At 41.2% G+C, this 22613-nt stretch overlaps 1 protein-coding gene across 1 annotated transcript in view; it reads right to left on the bottom strand.

The window, feature by feature from the left end:
• The window catches only part of dnah5l (dynein, axonemal, heavy chain 5 like), a 206701-nt gene that overhangs the window by 55116 nt on the left and 128972 nt on the right, over positions 1 to 22613 (bottom strand). Inside the window, exons 64-65 of the mRNA XM_066687675.1 lie at positions 22358 to 22528; positions 21691 to 22069 (exon numbers count right to left, since the gene is read on the bottom strand). Of these exons, the coding sequence (XP_066543772.1) occupies positions 21691 to 22069; positions 22358 to 22528 (550 nt within the window). The remainder of the gene's footprint in view (positions 1 to 21690; positions 22070 to 22357; positions 22529 to 22613) is intronic.

Raw genomic sequence — 22613 nt, 5'->3', positions numbered from 1 at the left:
AGGAAAACAGATAAATAGGATATGTGGGATTTAAATTTCTGGGTTTTTTCATCAATTCGCCTATTATTTCTCTTATTTGTACAGATACCTTTCTAGTACCTGGGCCTACACATTACAAATGTGAAAACTGTCCACTTTTTCCGCTACCTGTAAAATGCTTCCATGTCACATTTTGAAAGACAATCCTATGCAAATACATTCAGGTGCAATGATGGAGAGATGCATGCGGCTTGCTACTGAAATAATCCTTCCAAAATCCCAGAGAAGGAGGGAGCACAGAGTGTGTCAGTAAACCAGTCTAATTTACCTAACATTAAGCTTCACTGTCCTTGTTGAGCAAAATGAACACTTCAGGAAATCCTTGCTAACTGCAGTTTTCATTGCTTGCTCATTATCTGTTGTGTCGGCAAAGGCAACATTTATATGCTAAATGCCTCAACCTATATAGGATTTCAATGGCTATGAATACTAGCCCTGATTGTTCTAATTTTAATTTGATAATCATAACTATAATGTGAAACCATAGCACCTTGTCTATGATACAATTTCACAGTATATCAGCAGAAACACAACTTTTACATCCCTTGAGATATTTTGACTAGATTCTTAAATTGTGAGTGTTGTACACAATTACGATTTAGCAACATCTAGATACAGCATACATATACATGCAAGAAAGACAAGAAGATGATGAAGATGGAAGGATGAGATCAGAAGCTTGGTAAAGCAACCTGGAAAAGAGACGATACATTCAGGTAATCCACAAAAAAATTGAAACGCCAACAAAATATAACTCAACAGGCTGTTTGGCCACCAAGTGTAACACAGACGGAATGGATGTAATGTGAAATGGTGTCAACAAGGGTCTGGAGGAATCTGGCACCATTCTTCCACATATAATTTTTCCAATTAATGCTGATTTCATGTGGGGCAGAAACCGCTGTAACAGGCATCTCTTCAGATAGTCCCACGAGTACTCTAGGATTGAGGTCTGGTTAGTTAGAGGGCCATGGAAGATAGGTAACTTTGTCCTTGAGCGCCTCAAACCACCCCTTGACAACCTGTGCCCTGTGGACTGGAGCATTGTCATCTTGGAAGACACTCCTTCCAGAATGGAAGAAATGCTGCATCATGGGATGCAGAGGATCTCTCATGATGGTAATGTATTGGGTGGCATCAACTCTGCCTTCTAATGGAAGGAGTGGACCCAGGCCATGCCAGAAAAATGCCCCATGACATGGTGAAGGGCGACTCATCAGACTATATCACACTCATCCATTGGCTCAGAAGTCCATTGTCTATGTTCCTTGCACCACCGGATATGAATGATTTGTGCAACGCTACTCAGCTATGATATCCAGACCTGTGATGTTCTCTTCTGACCGTTTTCCATGATACAGGATGCTCAAGACTGATGCTGAACTCAGTTTGTCAGCCTTTACTCTGTTTCTGTTTTGTCTCACAGTCCAGACTAATGCCCATGCATCACAGTTTTGGAGTATGCATCTTTGCCTAATGTTGACATCACCTTCGAGACGGTTCTTAATGACACGTTAGCAATTTCTGTAGTCTTTGTCACTGAAATTCCTGCCCAACAGTTACCAACAAATACACCCTGTCCACAGTCACTGATGTCTTCTTTTTCTGCATACTACAATTAAGCAATTAACATCCTATCATGCTCTGTGGCGTGTATAAAAATGCTGAACAGGCCCAGGTGACCTCAACTTTGGATCAAGATGGCAAGAGGAAAGGATCTAAGTGACTTTGAATGAGGGGTCATTATTGGGGCGTGAATGGTAGGAGCTTCAGTCACAAAGACTGCTCAGCTGGCTAGTGTTTCAACAGGAACAGAGACTAAAGTTACATCTGTATTTAGATCTATGTGAAAGACATCAGTAAATAGGGTTGGAAATTGTGGTTGAAAGCGCACATTCGATGACCGTGATGCTTTGCATTTTGTTAATTGATAAATATAATCTATTATCCTGTCTATTTTTGAAAGCTTTCTTACTTTACAGCATTTTTTCACACCTGCCTAAAACTTTTGCACAGTATTGTATATGTATATACACACATACATGCATATATATACATAATCAATGGAGTGCCAGCACATCAAAAAATATCTGAAAAACTATTTTTGGGGTGCCTTGTCCTTGGAGGGGAAATAAAAATTATACAAAGAGCTCCGCCAGTGATGGTGAAAGCAAAGCAAACACAAAGAGTTCCAAATGGAGGTACTATTTTTATAATTATTTCCATGGTTAGCAAAAGAGGCTTCGCAAGAGCAAAGTCGCAAAGTTTATAATTTCATCTTCCCATCTTCTATGTGGATGTCTTCTAGGTCTTTTCTCATCTCTTGGTATCCATTCAGTAGCTTCCTTTGTCCATCTTTAATCTGTTTAATTTGCAATGTGTCCGGCTCATTGCCATTTTCACTCTTTCAATTATGTCACAAATTATGGATTGTTCTCAAAGCCATTTATGTATTTTTCTATCTCTTCTTGTTATTCCAAGCATAGGCTACAACTTTCCATGTGCCTGTGTCGTCCACAGTTTCTGTATAATTTTTGCATTAAGTGACCAGGGGCAGGATTAAATCAAAAATGTTTGCGCTGCGAGTCGCTTGCAGAAGCATTAGCAGCATGACTGCGAGTGGAAATTGCGCTGCTAAACTATCGTGGTATTAAATCTGACCCCATTTGCGCCGCAAAACGACCTTCTCTCAGCTCCTTTCTGGCACAATGAGAGAGAATAAAACACAACTTTCACACAGCCGCTACTACAACACGACACCACTATACTCAGTCGCGCTTTCATGTTTAGTTAGATGCTACTCTCGTCTAATTTTTAAAGTAACTCCCATGATGTACAGTTGTGTAGTTTGCTATTAGCGGCTGGTTAAAGTTGTAGTTAATCCCGCCCAACAATACATTGGGAGTGGTTACATTTTCGCTGCATTAAATCAAGAAAATATCTGCGAGAAAACACCCTGAAAATGCTCTCGCAGTCTAAAGCCTCTCGCGGTTAAGGCACAGTGAAGAGAAAGCGCAGCTCCGGCTTTATTCACAGTGCGGCTCTGTGTCAGTGAAATAACTGTGTACAATGCGATAATAATACATTAGATGTTGCGCCCAACATCTACATAAACGAAATGTTGCTTATTATTCGTGCACATAGAGAAAATATATATTTATATTGTTTTGTTCAGCAATGTGTCCGTGTTCGTTTTGTTTCGTTTTGGTTTCATTACTTGTTTATTCTGCTCTTGCTTTCTTCCTTTCATGTCTTAACAATTGATTCCTTCTTATCAGATCTTTCATGGGAAAAGTGCTACTATCAAGTGTATATACACTATCAAGTGTATATTACACCTCACTCGTACTCACTACAATGATGTACACTCACCTAAAGGATTATTAGGAACACCATACTAATACTGTGTTTGACCCCCTTTCGCCTTCTGAACTGCCTTAATTCTACGTGGCATTGATTCAACAAGGTGCTGAAAGCATTCTTTAGAAATGTTGGCCCATATTGATAGGATAGCATCTTGCAGTTGATGGAGATTTGTGGGATGCACATCCAGGGCACGAAGCTCCCGTTCCACCACATCCCAAAGATGCTCTGTTGGGTTGAGATCTGGTGACTGTGGGGGCCAGTTTAGTACAGTGAACTCATTGTCATGTTCAAGAAACCAATTTGAAATGATTCGACCTTTGTGACATGGTGCATTATCCTGCTGGAAGTAGCCATCAGAGGATGGGTACATGGTGGTCATAAAGGGATGGACATGGTCAGAAACAATGCTCAGGTAGGCCGTGGCATTTAAACGATGCCCAATTGACACTAAGGGGCCTAAAGTGTGCCAAGAAAACATCCCCCACACCATTACACCACCACCACCAGCCTGCACAGTGGTAACAAGGCATGATGGATCCATGTTCTCATTCTGTTTACGCCAAATTCTGACTCTACCATCTGAATGTCTCAACAGAAATCGAGACTCATCAGACCAGGCAACATTTTTCCAGTCTTCAACTGTCCAATTTTGGTGAGCTTGTGCAAATTGTAGCCTCTTTTTCCTATTTGTAGTGGAGATGAGTGGTACCCGGTGGGGTCTTCTGCTGTTGTAGCCCATCCGCCTCAAGGTTGTACGTGTTGTGGCTTCACAAATGCTTTGCTGCATACCTCGGTTGTAATGAGTGCTTATTTCAGCCAAAGTTGCTCTTCTATCAGCTTGAATCAGTCGGCCCATTCTCCTCTGACCTCTAGCATCAACAAGGCATTTTCGCCCACAGGACTGCCGCATACTGGATGTTTTTCCCTTTTCACACCATTCTTTGTAAACCCTAGAAATGGTTGTGCGTGAAAATCCCAGTAACTGAGCAGATTGTGAAATACTCAGACCGGCCCGTCTGGCACCAACAACCATGCCACGCTCAAAATTGCTTAAATCACCTTTCTTTCCCATTCAGACATTCAGTTTGGAGTTCAGGAGATTGTCTTGACCAGGACCACACCCCTAAATGCATTGAAGCAACTGCCATGTGATTGGTTGGTTAGATAATTGCATTAATGAGAAATTGAACAGGTGTTCCTAATAATCCTTTAGGTGAGTGTATATTAAGCCTATACCCTATGTTACGGGGGTGTTTCCATGTTTGATACATTTGGATACACGGATTGAATGTGGATTGTGATTGATGCATTTTGTAGCTGATGTTGGACAGTACAGTATTTCTACAGTTCACGCATCTCTCTCTACAGGCTGCTCGGTGCTTCTCACTGACAGTTATAGGGGCTGGAAAACGGTGTTTCTACAGACGCATAATGGGGGGAGTTTGGACGCTGTTCTCCGTTGCTTCGTACGTCTTTGATCGTAATATTTTTAGGGGGGCTGACAGAAAATGTAGGGGGGCTGAAGCCCCACTGAATAGGGTCTAGCGACGCCCGTGGGCTATATGTATATTTGGGAATGAAGGCGACTTTTAAGACACAAACACTACATCGAATTACACTGTCAGCAGCTGTATAATTGCTATTATGAATATGTACACAAAAAGGTAAAGCATCTGGAGACGTCTGGATGACATTTATAGAATATTGTTACAGGCATATATGGTTGAATAACTTGCAAGCCAGTACACATATAAGTGTGTGACGTTTAGGCACTGCACATTGGGTGCAAAACCCCCCCCACACACAAATATATATATATATATATATATATATATATATATACACATATATTCTAGAAAAATATGGAATAATCTGATCAATTATCTAGTAGCAGGTGGCCAACGTTATGCCTTTATCCTAGACACAGCAGCCTATATAACACGGAGATGATATGCAACAACATAATGAAACCAGTAATAATGTAGCATCAGTCAATCATTCATTACTAATCACATATCACACACGCATGACGCAATTGGATTGAATGAGCACCATATCGCCATCTATACAAGAGAAAGTGGACTATTATGACAATTAAAATTATAACGGCAGACATCGATGCCCGAAGGCGTGGAAGACGATGCCAGCCCTACACTTTCAGATCCATCGGAACTTTCTAGACCTTCCGATCACCTTTTAATAAGACATTATCGCTTTGATAGACACAGCATATCGTTATTGTGTCACCTGCTGAAGGATAAATTGAACAATAGATTTGCACGCAACCATCCTCTTACCGTGGAGACAATTATGTGCCGCGTTAGCCTATATGCTACAGGCTCCTTTCAAACTACAGTAGGGGACGTTGTGGGGGCGCCAAGCCACTATCAGCACCGCTATCACAGCTGGCACTGTGGAAAATCAATGATGTAGATTGACATATATACAACTGACATATACACAATTATATTACACTGTCATATTACAATGTGTACTATAAAGAGTATCTATGTATGGATCAGTGGCGTAGCCAGGAAAATGAGGGCGAGGCATAATGAGGGATTCACGGTGGGGGTCTGGGGGTCCTCCACCAGAAAATGTAGAAAATTAAACACCTGAAATGAGCGATTCTGAGTCATATCGGAGTCGAACAACTTATATCAATATCTCCATGAAATATATATTTGCTTCACAACCACATATCACAATGGGACACATCCAGTGAACAATCACACATCAACCGACATTATACCGGCAAACTAGGGGCCAGATTGAATCAAATCTTTGACCGCTGCTAATACAAAACTACAGAACTGGACTCAGTTGCGGCTTCATTCTTCAGTTGATCATTTATTCTAATAATTAATGTAACCACTATGATGTTCATTTAGTAGTTTTGTATTAGCCAGTGGGTCAGCTTTTATTGAATACACCGGCTACACATATAATAATAATAATAATAATAATAATAATAATAATAATAATAATAATAATAATAATATGTGTTTATATTTTTATTGGCAGTCTTACAAAACAGAGCAATACAAAGTGCACATGACAAGTAAACGCTGATTTAAAGCGTCCCTGAATAAGAGACTTGCATTTTTCTGGTATTCATATATAACCGAAGATACCAGCATTGATCCACGGCTATAGATAACGCCTGGATAAGATTGTCTGCGAAGACATCAAAAAATTAAAATACACAGCTGTCATCAACGGCGGTTTTTGTTTTTATTGTATTATTTTTTCTTCTACTCATATTTGTAGCCGCTACACAGTACAGGTTTGTAATTGTGTTTCAGCGGGTAGACTCATGCTTTCAATTTACAGCGCGGAGCGGAAGATTTCTGTAAAAGTGCAGGAAAATGTATTAAATGTGAATACATTTAAATACATTTGAATAGTGGTTTATCCACCTTATTGAATACACTTAGCTGCAGTCTGTGTAGTCTAAGAAACCTGGGGCAGGATTAAATCAAAAATGTTTGCGAGCGCGAAAAGTCCCAGAAGAGTCACAGGAGGGGATCTCGCAGCTCAGCTCCTCGCTGAATTAAATCTGAAATGTGCGGAGCTGCGAGCGGGAGGAGCCGGATTTTCTGGCGGGGTTTCTGGGGTGGGCGGGCGCGTGAGAGAAATCGCGAGCCAATCACAGTGTCTGAAATCTGAGTGACAGCGAGGGCGCGAGAGCAGGACGTGCTGCGAGGAGAGCGATGCGTCGATAAAGCAGAGAAATCAAAACTGTGACCCGCCCGCTAATAGCAAACTACACAACTGTACTCAGTTGCGGCTTCATTGTCAGTAAGATGACACTTTCTTCTAACCATAAATGCAACCGCTGTGATGTACAGAAAATCCGGCTCCTCCCGCTCGCAGCTCCGCACATTTCAGATTTAATTCAGCGAGGAGCTGAGCTGCGAGATCCCCTCCTGTGACTCTTCTGGGACTTTTCGCAATCGCGAACATTTTTGATTTAATCCTGCCCCAGGTTTCTTAGACTACACAGACTGCAGCTAAGTGTATTCAATAAGGTGGATAAACCACTATTCAAATGTATTTAAATGTATTCACATTTAATACATTTTCCTGCACTTTTCCTGTTTTGAAATTCTGAGATTTCCAAATAAGTGCACATTTGTGTAATGTAATGTGCAAGTGCTTTGCATATCTGTATCTTCATGTAACATTGAATGTGAATCCTGGCATGTTTGATTTACCTCCACAGTTATAGAAAAAGATAGCAGTACACTTATAAGGGCATTTCTTGGAAAACAAAATGTAATGTGGCCTGCATTCAAAGATCTGCACAGAACCCAGTGTACAACAGTTTTCCTAATGATGTTAAGTGAGACTTTTTTCTGGCAAATATATTATACAGTAAACCAAAGCAGTCTTACTGTATTGTGCTGTAACTACTCAAATGAAGTTCACTCCTGTATTGTGAAGGGGCTCTTTGTAGTGAATTGAAAGGTCCCTCAGCTCAACATTCAAAATCAGTAAGTTTTCAAGCATGCCACTCAGTATAACCCCCAGATATATTTTAATCTGCTCCAGTGTAGAGGGTATATGGTCAAAGACTGCAGTTAAGGACTCTTTACATACTTCACAGAGGTGTAAGCCAAGTTATTGCCCTAACTGGTTTGCAATTTGCCTTGTGCTGCTTTCTGCCCCACAAGCCTCTCAGTAGCCTAGCAACAGAACGAAACAACAGGTCTCCACTGAGAACAACCATGGAAACCACCACAGCTGAGCAAGTTCCTCCTACTGAGGACTGGCAGCGTTTTCAGGAGTGCCTGTAGTGCAGTGAGGAAACACTGAGAACTATAATCAGTGTGGAGACTTGAAGCTGGCTCTACTTGGCTTCTCAAGTCTGAAATTACTGTTGTAACCAAGGCACAACTACCTGTTAGCTGATCACCTCTGGGCATGATGTAAAATCATCCTGCAAATGGATCAACATGAAAAAGTCTAACTGACCTCCTGCTACTGGCAGATCTAGTCAAACCTTTAACCATGGTGTGATGGTAATTCTGTGCCCTGTACCTGTTCTTATAGCAGGTTATCATGAATCTTTCCTGCTACTGTTAGGAGGGTCTATTGGATCAGCAGGAGGTGGGCAATTGCTAGAGGCCTGTAGCCTATAAATACAAAGAAGAGCCACATTTAGGAAAGGAAAATCCAGGAAAGAAAAGGAAGAGGTGATTGCAAATTTACTGCAAAACGTATGTCTTTCAGGCACAAAATAAAAGAGGTAATCTGGAGAAAACCAGGACTCATCAGTTGTAAAAAGGCCAGTTACTCAGACTGAAGCTGCCCTTGAGAAACAGCCCTTTTAAAGGAAAGCACTTGTATTAAACTGTAATGACAGATTGCTTAAAAAAAGATGGAGATGGGAGACCCCTCTGAACAGGCTTTAAGCATCACTCAGTATGTCCTCAAGTACTGGGTGAAATTCTGAGAAAGTCTGCGACCCAAAGGTAGAAACACATAGTACAACCAACACAACACAGTACAACCAACACCAAGTCAACACTAATGCTGTCAAAGAGCACAAGGTATGCCTACAATATTATACGATGAAAGCAAGACAAAAGTGACAGAGACCATCCAAAATGCCTGTAATGAGGATCAGGAATAACAGTAATCAGATGCTGCATAAGACCATTGAGTATGTCACCGAGGTCTGATTGTTTCAATTAAATGCCACAATCTAACGCTGTCATTGAAGGTTGGAAGGTTCGTTCGATCACCAGATCTTCTGAGGTTTTTCCAATTTAGTTTTCTCTTGTTTCAAATTGACATTGTATTGTTTGAATACTAAATCACACTTCAGATGTCCCTCATAGCTTCTTAAAATTAAAGCATATGATTTATATAGTGCCAATTAAGTAAATAAAAGTTGTTGGATATAACAAAGGTCATAAAAAGCCCCTTAATTACAACTATCATGTCGCAGGCATTGGACCAGATTCAATTTAAACTATGTATTTTGAAAATATATACGCTTACACTGATAATTTAATTAATACATTAATTCTTCTGAAAAATAATCCTAACCCCCACATGCCAGCATGCATATGGATCACTCTGTGTTATTGTTTCCTTATCTACCATCTCTAAATGCACAAAAGACCCACAAAAAAGCTGAATGTAAGCTGTGCAAAAGAAAACTGATACAGTGCATCCGGAAAGTATTCACAGCGCTTCACTTTTTCCACATTTTGTTATGTTACAGCCCTATTCCAAAATTGATTAAATTCATTATTTTCCTCAAAATTCTACAAACAATACCCCATAATGACAACGTGAAAGAAGTTTGTTTGAAATTAAAAAAAAAAAAAAAAAAAAAAGCGCATGTACATAAGTATTCACAGCCTTTGCTCAATACTTTGTTGAAGCACCTTTGGCACCAATTACAGCCACAAATCTTTTGGAGTATGATGCTACAAGCTTGGCACACCTATTTTTAGTCAGTTTCTCCCATTCTTCTTTGCAGGACCTCTCAAGCTCCATCAGGTTGGATGGGGAGCGTCGCTGCACAGCCATTTTCAGATCTCTCCAGAGATGTTCAATCGGGTTCAAGTCTGGGCTCTGGCTGGGCCACTCAAGGACATTCACAGAGTTGTCCTGTAGCCACTCCTTTGTAATCTTGGCTGTGTGCTTAGGGTCGTTGTCCTGTTGGAAGATCAACTTTCGCCCCAGTCTGAGGTCCAGAGCGCTCTGGAGCAGGTTTTCATCACGGATGTCTCTGTACATTGCTGCATTCATCTTTCCCTCGATCCTGACTAGTCTCCCAGTTCCTGCCGCTGAAAAACATCCCCACAGCATGATGCTGCCACCACCATGCTTCACTGTAGGGATGGTATTGGCCAGGTGATGAGCGGTGCCTGGTTTCCTCCAGAAATGATGCTTGCCATTCAGGCCAAAGAGTTCAAGTTTTGTTTTTCATGGTCTGAGAGTCCTTCAGGTGCCATTTGGCACCAGGCGGGTTGTCATGTGCCTTTTACTGAGGAGTGGCTTCCATCTGGGCACTCTACCATACAGGCCTGATTGGTGGAGTGCTGCAGAGATGGCTGTTCTTCTGGAAGGTTCTCCTCTCTCCACAGAAACATGCTGGAGCTCTGCCAGAGTGACCATCAGGTTCTTGGTCACCTCCCTGATTAAGGTTCTTCTCCCCCGATCGCTCAGTTTGGCCAGGCGGCCAGCTCTAGGAAGAGTCCTGGTGGTTCCAAACTTCTTCTATTTACGGATGATGTAGGCCACTGTGCTCATTGGGACCTTCAATGCTGCAGAAATTTTTCTGTACCCTTCCCCAGATCTGTGCCTCGATACAATCCTGTCTCGAAGGTCTACAGACAATTCCTTCGACTTCATGGCTTGGTTTGTGCTCTGACATGCACTGTTAACTGTGGGACCTTCCAAATCATGTCCAATCAACTGAATTTACCACAGGTGGACTCCAATCAAGTTGTAGAAACATCTCAAGGATGATCAGTGGAAACAGGATGCACCTGGCAAAGGCTGTGAATACTTATAGTGAGGGAAAAAAGTATTTGATCCCCTGCTGATTTTGTACGTTTGCCCACTGACAAAGAAATGATCAGTCTATAATTTTAATGGTAGTTGTATTTTAACAGTGAGAGACAGAATAACAACAAAAAAATCCAGAAAAACGCATTTCAAAAAAGTTATAAATTGATTTGCATGTTAATGAGGGAAATAAGTATTTGACCCCTTCGACTTAGTACTTGGTGACAAAACCCTTGTTGGCAATCACAGAGGTCAGATGTTTCTTGTAGTTGGCCACCAGGTTTGCACACATCTCAGGAGGGATTTTGTCCCACTCCTCTTTGCAGATCCTCTCCAAGTCATTAAGGTTTCGAGGCTGACGTTTGGCAACTCGAACCTTCAGCTCCCTCCACAGATTTTCTATGGGATTAACGTCTGGACACTGGCCACTCCAGGACCTTAATGTGCTTCTTCTTGAGCCACTCCTTTGTTGCCTTGGCTGTGTGTTTTGGGTCATTGTCATTCTGGAATACCAATCCATGACCCATTTTCAATGCCCTGGCTGAGGGAAGGAGGTTCTCACCCAAGATTTGACGGTCTCATCTGAACACAACACTTTCACCCAGTTCTCCTCTGAATCATTCAGATGTTAATTGGCAAACTTTAGATGGGCCTGTACATGTGCTTTCTTGAGCAGGGGGACCTTGCGGGCGCTGCAGGATTTCAGTCCTTCACGGCGTAGTGTGTTACCAATTGTTTTCTTGGTGACTATGGTCCCAGCTGCCTTGAGATCATTAACAAGATCCTCCCGTGTAGTTCTGGGCTGATTCCTCACCGTTCTCATGATCATTGAGACTCCATGAGGTGAGATCTTGCATGGAGCCCCAGACCGAGGGAGACTGACAGTTATTTTGTGTTTCTTCCATTTGCGAATAATCGCACCAACTGTTGTCACCTTCTCACCAAGCTGCTTGGCGATGGTCTTGTAGCCCATTCCAGCCTTGTGTAGGTCTACAATCTTGTCCCTGACATCCTTGGACAGCTCTTTGGTCTTGGCCATGGTGGAGAGTTTGGAATCTGATTGATTGATTGCTTCTGTGGACAGGTGTCTTTTATACAGGTAACGAACTGAGATTAGGAGCACTCCCTTTAAGAGAGTGCTCCTAATCTCAGCTCGTTACCTGTATAAAAGACACCTGGGAGCCAGAAATCTTGCTGATTGATAGGGGATCAAATACTTATTTCCCTCATTAACATGCAAATCAATGTATAACTTTTTTTAAATGCGTTTTCCTGGATTTTTTTGTTGTTATTCTGTCTCTCACTGTTAAAATACACCTACCATTAAAATTATAGACTGATCATTTCTTTGTCAGTGGGCAAACGTACAAAATCAGTAGGGGATCAAATACTTTTTTCCCTCACTGTATGTACATGTGCTTTTTTGTTTTTTATTTTTAATAAATTTGCAAAGATTTCAAACAAACTTCTTTCATGTTGTCATTATGGGGTATTGTTTCTAGAATTTTGAGGAAAATAATGAATTTTATCAATTTTGGAATAAGGCTGTAACATAACAAAATGTGGAAAAAGTGAAGCGCTGTGAATACTTTCCGGACGCACTGTATATCACGGAGGAACAATCAATCTCTGAGTTTAAATTATTATACATTATTTATTATTATTAATTATAAATTATTATTATTGTTATTATACAGAACTGAACTGTAGAAGGGTGTCTTATTAATATAGTTGGTGTCTTTAGTATTTACTATATTCTGTATAGTTGTGTTTTTTTAATGTTAACACCGGGGTTTACACCGATTCATTATTACTGAGCATTTTTCTTTATTCAGTAAAATACAAATTAAAGTTAACATGCATACGTCACCTTGCAAACATTTTATTAGGAGTAAGCTGGTTTTACTTGAAGGTTCATGTTTCACACAAGTAAAATCAAATACCTGTACATAAACCATGTGCTTGTAAAAAGTAAAAAACTAAGGTTTGTTTAAACTACAAGGGGATGTTTTATTTTGTTTATGGATTACTTTAAAAAAGTAATTATTATGGCTTCGTTCAGTACAGGGTCACGGTGAGCCGGAGCCTAAACCAGCAGGCAGAAAGTAAAAAAAAGGAACAGGATGTCAGTCCATCTCAGGGCCACACACACACACACACAGACACACACACGCAATATTGAGTAGGCAATCAACCTAGGCAGCATGTCTTTGGGATATAGATGAAAACCAGCACACTTAGAGACAGCCCACATGGATAAGGAAGAACATCCACACTCCACACAGGCAATCACCCAAATCTACAGTTGAACCTGGGTCCTAGGAGCTGCTGTGAGGTTGCAGTACTGTGTCATCATGCTTCTCTCTCTAAATAAGCAATATATTGTATCCTCTCATCCCAATGCCTATATCAGAATTAAGGGGATGAATTCCAAAGTAAATCAGGATATATCGGACCATAAACATGGTGGCCTCTGTCAAGGAGCTCAAAACCACAAATGGACCTTACAGCTCAAAAGCGATCCAAAGTACACACCCAAGTCTGTGACCAAATTATTAAGGAAGCATAAAGGCACAGTTGGTCATTAGCAATCTGGAGGAGATGGAGGGATTCGGCATGAAGGAGAGATTGTTTTCCTTGGAAATGCCTAAATTTACTAGCCACATAAATCTTCTGACAGAATTGACACGAACATATATATGATTCAACTGTTTTTTAAAGGAAGATCACATCACATAAGGATTTTTAGAACTGAAATCCAGCCTGAAATTAAAGTAAATGTACCACTCCACTCTCCTTCCTCCAGAGCCCGCTCCTTCTCATCCCTGGCCCCTAAATGGTGGGACGACCTTCCCACCGAAGTCAAAACAGCAAGTCCTTGACCTCCTTCCGGCGTTTACTCAAGACACACCTTTTCAGACAGTACTTGTAATATTAGTTCTTTTAATCCCCGCAATTCACAGAGTTTTATCATGCTTCTTGCATTTTTGATTGTTTTCCTCCTTGCTCCCTTTCCCATAGCCCTTGACTGTGACCCTACATCTTGACAGCACTTAGCTTTTACTGTCCAGGATATATGACCTCACTTACTGTACTTACCTGTGTAAATTGGAAGTTGTAAAATGTATTATATTTTGAATTGATATGTTTTATGTAAATTGAATTTGTAATGGTTGATGCCTTTACGTATTTTTGCACTTTGTTTTGCACTTATGTTGTAAGTCCCCCTGGATAAGGGCATCTGCCAAGAAAAAAAAAAAAATAATAAAAATAAATAAATAAATAAATAATAATAATGATATAAATTCAGAGTATTTTGGACATTTTAAAACCCCATAATAAGTATTACTTTCCCTAGATGCTTCTTTGTCCCTCCATGCATCATTACAAACCACTCCTGATGCAATGTTATGTGGATTGTAATTAATATATCCACATAGAAAGAATCAAATGTAGTGAAGGTGTTAAATATTGAGTCCAAATTAAATGTAACTTTTCACTATAAGATAGCCTGCTTTTTAAATAAGAAACCCTGGTTGTGAGATAGGCAATGCACCAGACAGGCAGTTCATTAATCATCGCTACATCCATATTGTAGCATTTCAATTGTTTGGTCTTAATTCACACAGATTTGAATCAAGACTGCATCAACTGCAACAAATCAACAAATTGAGGCAAAGATATGTTGCGATTTATGCACTGTTGACTTTAAGATGCATCAATAAAGAATACACTTTAAAAATGCTGCTGCATGGATCCAGCAGTGATTAATGTAATTCAATTATACAGTTTACAAGGGGTGGGAGATGTAAACATGCTGATCAACAAGCAGAATTATACACAACATTTGCCAACAATAGTTAAGCAAGAATAATTTCCCCACAAAGGGAAATAAGTGAATGGTATGTTAAATTACCCCATGCTTTTTAAAAATGAGACAACAAAACATAAGGTTGCATATGCGACCCTTGTTATCTGAAAAAGAATAGCTCCCAAAGGGACTATGGGATATTGCTGCACACAATGGGAAGTGCTGAAAACTCTAATCAAAGCTGCTGATAGGCCTCTGTGTGCTGTCAATCAGATGAGCCCTCCCCCTTGCCACTGCTCTAGTAGACAGTATAGACTGCACTTCCTTTTAGATCAGCAATCTAAAATGTTTGGGAGCTTTTTTTTTTGGTTTAGATAACCAGGTTTGCACATGCAACCTAATGTTATTATTCAAGTCAAAAATAGCTACCAAGGGACTATGGGATACAGTGAAGCAAACGAGTAGAGGAGGAAGGGAATCGACAGTATCCCAGTGAAGCCACATCCGAGACATGTGGACTACAAGGTCCCAAAAGGGGTGCCCCTGAAGTTCAACTGATTCAAAGGATGTCACCATCAGGAGTAGCGACTGCCCATGGGGAAATTGAACCAAGGATAGTAATTTCAACAATACACTAAGCACTGCTTTAGATACAGTAGCTCCATTAAGGACATGAAAAATTAAACCAACGAAACACTCACCATGGTTTAAGGAACACACTCGCTCACTAAAAGAATTCCGTAGATATGAACGTAATGGAGAGCAACAAAACTAGAGGTCTTCCACATGGCATGGAATGACAGTATAATAAGATACAAGCAGCCCTGTCCTCTGCTAGGTCTGCCTACTACTCTAATTTAAGAGACGCATAAGAATAACCCGCATTTTCTTTTTAATACAATACCGACACTTACTAATCAGCAGGTAAAGCCTTCAGAGGTTATCCCCCCCAGTACCACCTGCAATGACTTTATGGATCACTTCAATAGCAAAGTTAACGGCATTAGAAAACAGATAGAACTGGAAACATACACAAATATTATAGCCGATGCATGCAGTCCTTCACAGTCCCTGCCTACCTTGGACTCGTAGTAAATCCCAGTAAATAACCAGGAATTTGTCTCCTTAATTCAACTCCTAAAATGAAAACTACATCCTGCGCACTAGACCCTATACCCACTAAACTGCTAAAACAAGCTCTTCCATTAATTATTCAACTAATAAACAATATTATTAATGTCTCTTTATCCTCAGGATCTGTTCCCAAATCATTTAAAATAGCTGTAATTAAACCACTTCTTAAGAAATCCAGTGCCGACCCTAACCTACTTAAACACTACCGACCTCAAACCTTCCCTTCCTTCAAATGTAACTGAGGTTAAGTACGGAGTCCCACAGGGCTCAGTCCCTTTAGGTGATATCATTCAACAACATAATATTAACTTTCACAGTTACGCAGTCGACACACAATTATATTTATCAGTAAATCCTAACAATACCATAGACCTAGAAAAACAAATCTGCTGCCTGTCCAAGATTAAAACATGGATGACAAGACATTTTCTTATGCTTAATTCTGACAAAACAGAAGTCCTATTTTAGGGGACAAAAATCTAACTGTTCATCATACACAGAAAAAACTGAGTAATGACAACTTTAATTTCTCCCCTAAGGAGATGGCACGAAACCTGGGTGTCATCTGTGATCTAAATCTATCCTTTGAAGGACACATTCATAATGTGTTGAGATCTTCCTTCCTCCAGCTTAGAAACATTGCTAGACTAAGACAATTTCTCTCATTACAGGACACTGAGAAATTGATTCATCTAGATTGGATTACTGTAATGCCATTCTGTCAGGCAGCACAACCAGAGCTATTTCTGCACTTCAGTTCAAAATGCTGCTGCAAGAATTCTAACTAAAACAAAAAACATGAACACATCACCTTGGGATCTCTGGGACTGCTCTCACCTGGTTCTCCTCCTACCTCAGCGACCGGTCCTACCAAGTGACATGGCGAGGCTCCTCATCCACCCCCCAACCTCTCCTCACAGGTGTTCCCCAAGGCTCCGTCCTGGGCCCGCTCCTGTTCTCTCTCTACATTCGCTCCCTGGGCCCCCTCATCGCTTCCCATGGTTTCTCCTACCACTTCTACGCTGATGATGCCCAGATCTTCCTGTCTTTTCCCTCTTCTGACCCTCTCATCCCCTCACGCATCTCTTCCTGCTTGTCTGCCATTTCCACCTGGATGCACTCGCACCACTCAACCTCTCCAAATCAGATCTCCTCTTTTTCCCCCACTCTTCCTCACTTTCTGCTGACCTCCCCATCTCGATCCCCTTGGAATCCACCACACTCTCTCCTTTTTCTTCCGCTAAAAATCTAGGAGTCACCCTCAATCCTGCGCTCTCCTACTCCCAGCACATCACCACACTGACGCGCACCTGCAGATTCTTCCTGAGCAACATACGCCGGATCCGTCCCTTCCTCAACTTGACTACTCAACTCAGCTACTCGTCCAGTCACTGGTCCTCTCCCGCCTGGACTACTGCAACTCCCTCCTGGCCGGCCTGCCTGCATCCACTACCCGCTGCTCCAGCTCATCCAGAACTCTGCGGCTCGTCTGGTATTCTCTCTGCCAAGATTCGCACATGCTACTCCACTGCTCCGCTCCCTCCACTGGCTCCCGATAGCGGCACGCATTCAGTTCAAGACTTTGACCCTCACCTACCGCTGTCTTGACCACACTGCACCAAGCTACCTTCAGTCACTCGTCTTTCCATACATCCCCTCCAGACCACTGCGCTCCTCCAGTGCCAGAAGGCTAACTCTGCCTCCTCTCTACTCTCCTTCCTCCAGAGCCGCTCCTTCTCATCCCTGGCCCCTAAGTGGTGGAACGACCTGCCCACCGAAGTCAAAACAGCCGAGTCCTTGACCTCATTCCGGTGCTTACTCAAGACGCATCTCTTCCCACAGCACTTGTAATATTAGTCCTCTATCCCTGCTAGATAGCACTTATTATGCTCCTCGCGTTCTTGTTTGTTTTCCTCCTTGCTCCCTTTCCCGTAGCCCTCGTCTGTAACCCTACATCTTGACAGCACTTAGCTTTCACCCTCCAGGATGTAGGACCTCACTTACTGTACTTGTGTAAATTGTAAATTGGAATTTGTAAAATGTATTATTTTGAATTGCTATGTTTTAGCTAAGTTGAATTTGTAATGATTTGATGACTTCTTTGTATTTTTGCACTTATGTTGTAAGTCGCCCTGGATAAGGGCGTCTGCCAAGAAATAAAAATATTATTATTATTATTATTATTATTATTATTAATAATAATAATAATAATAATAATACTGGCTTCTCTTCACTCGCTGCCAATGCACTACAGCAGTGGTTCCCAAACTTTCTGGGTGGCGCCCCCCAAAATCATTTGAGTCACAGCTCGCACCCCCCCCATGTCCCACACGTTCATATTTATATTACCATTTATTTTTTTTGAAAGCCCTAACGTTTACCAGGATGAATATACTTTAAAACTTGTTTGCATTTCACTTTTCACAATTTTATTTGTCCATTTACATTGGAATCTCTATGCATGAACCTATTCTTACTCCATGTAGTACGGATGATCCTGAATCAACATAGTTACAGAAGATATAGTAACACTCTCTTTCCATTTTATACAATTTTACTAGTTATTTAATATATAAGATATATATTAAGGATGAGACCGAATAGTTGAAAATTCAACTATTCGTTAAAGATGGTCACTATCGACAAGTGAATTTAACATCCAATAGTTAAAATAATAATAAAAAAATAATAACAATAATATTGATTTTATTTTAAAACCTGAGTGGTTGTGGCTCTCTATGTAGCTGTAATGAAGATTGACGGGAGGGTGGGATTTTTTACTTCTTGTCTGTGACTGGCTGACAAGGACAGATCTGCATGCTACAAGAATGCGACCAATGGCTTTCTCTCTTTTCTTCTGCGTGGAAATACTCTGATAAAGTAAATTGAAACACTGTTAAGTGTATTTGCAGTGCAATTAATATACCACAAATCTACAGCTGGTATGTTAAACCACCTAAAAGCCAAACACCCTTCTGGGAAACTAGCAATGACTGAAAAGGAAAGAGGAGCAACAAACAAACTAATATTATTAAAACACACACAGCAAGCTACTGCTATATATTTTGTTTTCACTGGAACTTGAACGCACAGGTATGTTTTCGAATGTATTTAATAAAGTTGTTGTGTTAGTTGAGTATTTTAAAATAAAGTTCAGAACTTCTTGCAATTGCAAAAATCACCACATTGCATTATTTCGCATTTAATGTATTTTTTGTTAATGCATTTCCAAAATTTTGCAGCAGAGAGTCCTGGCGAGCTCGTTTCCCACTCGATGACATTTTGGAGCTGCAAGTTATTCTTATATATTTATTTTACCATAATTATCACATATAATCATATAAATTGCTGTGTATTTTGATCTGAAACTATCAATTAGCGGCTTTCACAGATATTGCTACCTGACAATCCTCTATTCTGATTGGCCAGGACTGGATATTGAAAAATCCAATTTCCACTCTTGTGAGTCGTGACAGTACAGTTTGTTTTTAATGTGTGTAAGTGTAGAAAAAGTCGTTTCACTGAGGTAGGTCAATGCAAAAGCCATCAGTTTATCCAATGCAATTTCAGCGGGGCGGCAATCAACAGTTGTCAGATGCCCTCGTGGATTTCTTTGCGTCTCGTCTTGACTTTACACATTCAGCTCTTTCCCCGCACCCCCCCAGCGGGGCGTGCCCCACAGTTTGGGAACCTCTGCGCTACAGGATAAATTTCAACGTTCACTTACTAACATTTAAAGCACTAAAGGGACTGGTCATTGAGATCCCAGAAAGCCGGTTACTTAGTGGTCCTAAAATACACAAGAAAACCACAGGTGGTCGAACATTCAGATATAGGGCCCCGAAACTGTGGAACAATCTTTCAGCCAATGTAAGAGATGCCCCATCTGTCTTAGCCTTTAAATCACGGCTAAAGACTCATCTGTTCAGTCTGTTTTTCTAGCCCATAATGCCGCCGGTGTGCCATGGACATGCAATGCACAACTATCTTGGAAATGTCCTGCATTGCATGACCAGTATCTGAGCACAACCGTCTTTTTGTCTTCCAGCAACAGCCCCCTCTGAGGGTCCGACAAGGCACCTCGTCTCCCACCTTTGAAGTCTGACAAGTCACAACCCTCTTACAGGGCACCCCACCACGGAGGGCCAACGGGGCATCCACTCCCAAGGTCTGACGAGCCATCTCCACCCAAAGGCTGTTGATGGTCCAACCCCCCCCACCCCCGATGGCTGGCAAGAGGCCTCCTCCAGAGGGAAGACCACAGCCAGCAGCACCAATCAAGAACTTTCTGATCTCCTTGCTGCTGTAACAACTATACTGCCTGGAGGGGAGGCAAAAATTAGGTCTAGGCTCTAAGCCATGGACCCCTAGAGATTAATTTTCTCCTACATGCCATCCATAGGAGTTTTTTTTGTTTTTCTCTCCTCTGTGCCTAAATGGTTTATTTATTTAAATGTTCACGTACTTTATTTTAGATCATGTAAACTGTTTACAGGTCTATATTTATTTTACTTTATTGTATTTATGTATTATTTAATTTTGCTGTACATTTGTTGTATGTTTACCAGTCTGTAAAGTGCTCTGTGGCTACCCTGCGAAGGGCACTATACAAATAAAGATTGATTGATTGATTGATTGATTGATAGTAAATTCAAGCCTGTAAAACTACATGAATGTGACTGGCGTAGCCAAGGTCACTGCAGTCGCTGGCAAGGCAGTAGACTCCGAGGAAATAATGTCAACCATACAATTAGACAGAAACTGTTAAGACTTTAGGTAGAATAGCAGGGTTAGGTCAAAGCCAAACCCTAGAGCCGTCGCCAGTAAAGCGAGCACAAGATGGATGCACAGACAACACAGAGTGCAGCTCGCTAACATGCTTTGCAGACACAACAGTCAGCAAGAATGCTGTCTTTATCCTAAGCTGATTGAAGCAGTTCAAAGGGGACTTTAGAAAGTGCATGCAGCATCACATTAAGGAGCCAAACAGGAAAACTAATAGAGGTGGGAAGGTGAAGCCATGACGCTCCCTTTTGATACTGGGTGGCCACAAAATGGACCCCAGATGGCACTCCATGAATGCAGACATGACAGGAAGATATGGCCACCAGATAGACCTTGTAATAATATAAGGAATATACTGAACACTATAAGCCTATAAGCAGCTGCGAAAGGCGTAGCCACCAACTTTCCAGCCTTAAACACAGTGGGTAGTGAAGAGCGATCTAGTTTTCCAAGGAGATTATTAGCAATTCTAAGGCAAAGCACTGCTCTATTTCCAGAGGGTGAACAGCAAAACTATCATATATGTTTCTGAAATATAGAACTTTACATTTCCTCACATATTTATATACTTGTTTTAATAACTTACCCATGTTGTTTCTCTTAGTCTTAACTCTTAATTAATATCCAACTATATATATTTTTGTACAGTATAAAGATGAACTCTATCACCATCCACTTTCAAGATGTATTTTCTTTACATACTGCATTATTGAAATTAGGTGTGTAGTGTTTAATCTGCCAGGACAGTAACATAACTCTTTCCAGAACCACTGAAGAAAAATAAGTTACTCTTTTCTGTTCCCTTATGAATAAGAACAGACATTTTACTAGCTATGGGATGTGAGCAATAATAATGAACCAAAGAACTTAGGGGTCATAAACTAAAATAGAAAACACTAAATGTAAAGCTCTTTCCTTAATAATCACTTCAAATAACAACAGTTTCGCATTTCCCCAAAACTGACCAAACTGTTGCTGAAGGAACACTTTCTTTGTGAGGAAAAAATGAGTGCAATCGTGCTGACCTTTGATGAGGGTCTGGAACTCATTGTGGGAGATCTTTCTGGCCTGCAGGTCGATCTTCAGGGCCATAAGGAGGGTGAAGAGGAACTTGTGGTCCTCATAAAGGCCACGTGCCGTGTAGCGAAACACCTCGTAGGTCAGGTATTCGATGATGTTGGCGATGCGCTTGGAGGTGATCTGGGACTTGGCAGACCTCTCCATGGAGATGTCGAAGAGCCCCAGGAACTGGCGCAACGATGTCTGGTACATGAGGTTGACCAGGCTCATCTCCACAATGAGGAAGTACAGGATGCTGCCCCGGCCAGCCACTGGGCGGTACTCCTCTCGGGCTGCATTGATCTTAACCTCCGTCTCTGCGGCAACTGTAAGTTTCTCACTGACCTGGGTACACAACAGAAACAAATCTACTTACAGCAGACACAATTGGTACCTTGACTGCATTTATTCATATGCTTCTCCTTTCCTACAAAAGAGCCCATGTGAGATTATGAGCTCCTCCTCAACAATTTGTAATAAACACCCCCGGGATTAATTTATTTATGGAATTGTAAAATTGGCCCTTGTCTCTCTACCCAGCTGAATTCTCCCCTTGCTTGCTTTCTTGCTTTCTTCTTCTTCTTCTTCTTCTTCTTCAATATTCAACTTATGTCTGCCCTGCTGCCCCCTCACCTCCTCTGCAGTGATCTTGGTGACTCTGAGGACCTCAATCAGAGACTCATCCTCCACCAGGGACCCTTCAGTGCTGGTCAGGCGGAACAGGAGGTTGTCCTCCAGCTCCTGCATCTTCCTCTTGTTGGACGTCACCTCCTCCAGCAGCTTCACTCTCTCAGATTCCAGCTCCTATAAGAGAGAGAGAGAGAGAGAGAGAGAGAAAATGACAGAAAAAAAAAAAAAAAAAAAAAACAACGGGTAGTTTTTGATGCGG

Source organism: Amia ocellicauda, chromosome 2, assembly GCF_036373705.1.
Source record: "Amia ocellicauda isolate fAmiCal2 chromosome 2, fAmiCal2.hap1, whole genome shotgun sequence".
NCBI lineage: Eukaryota > Metazoa > Chordata > Actinopteri > Amiiformes > Amiidae > Amia > Amia ocellicauda.
Note: the sequence above shows the minus strand (reverse complement) of the source record. Positions and strands in the feature narration are given on the sequence as shown.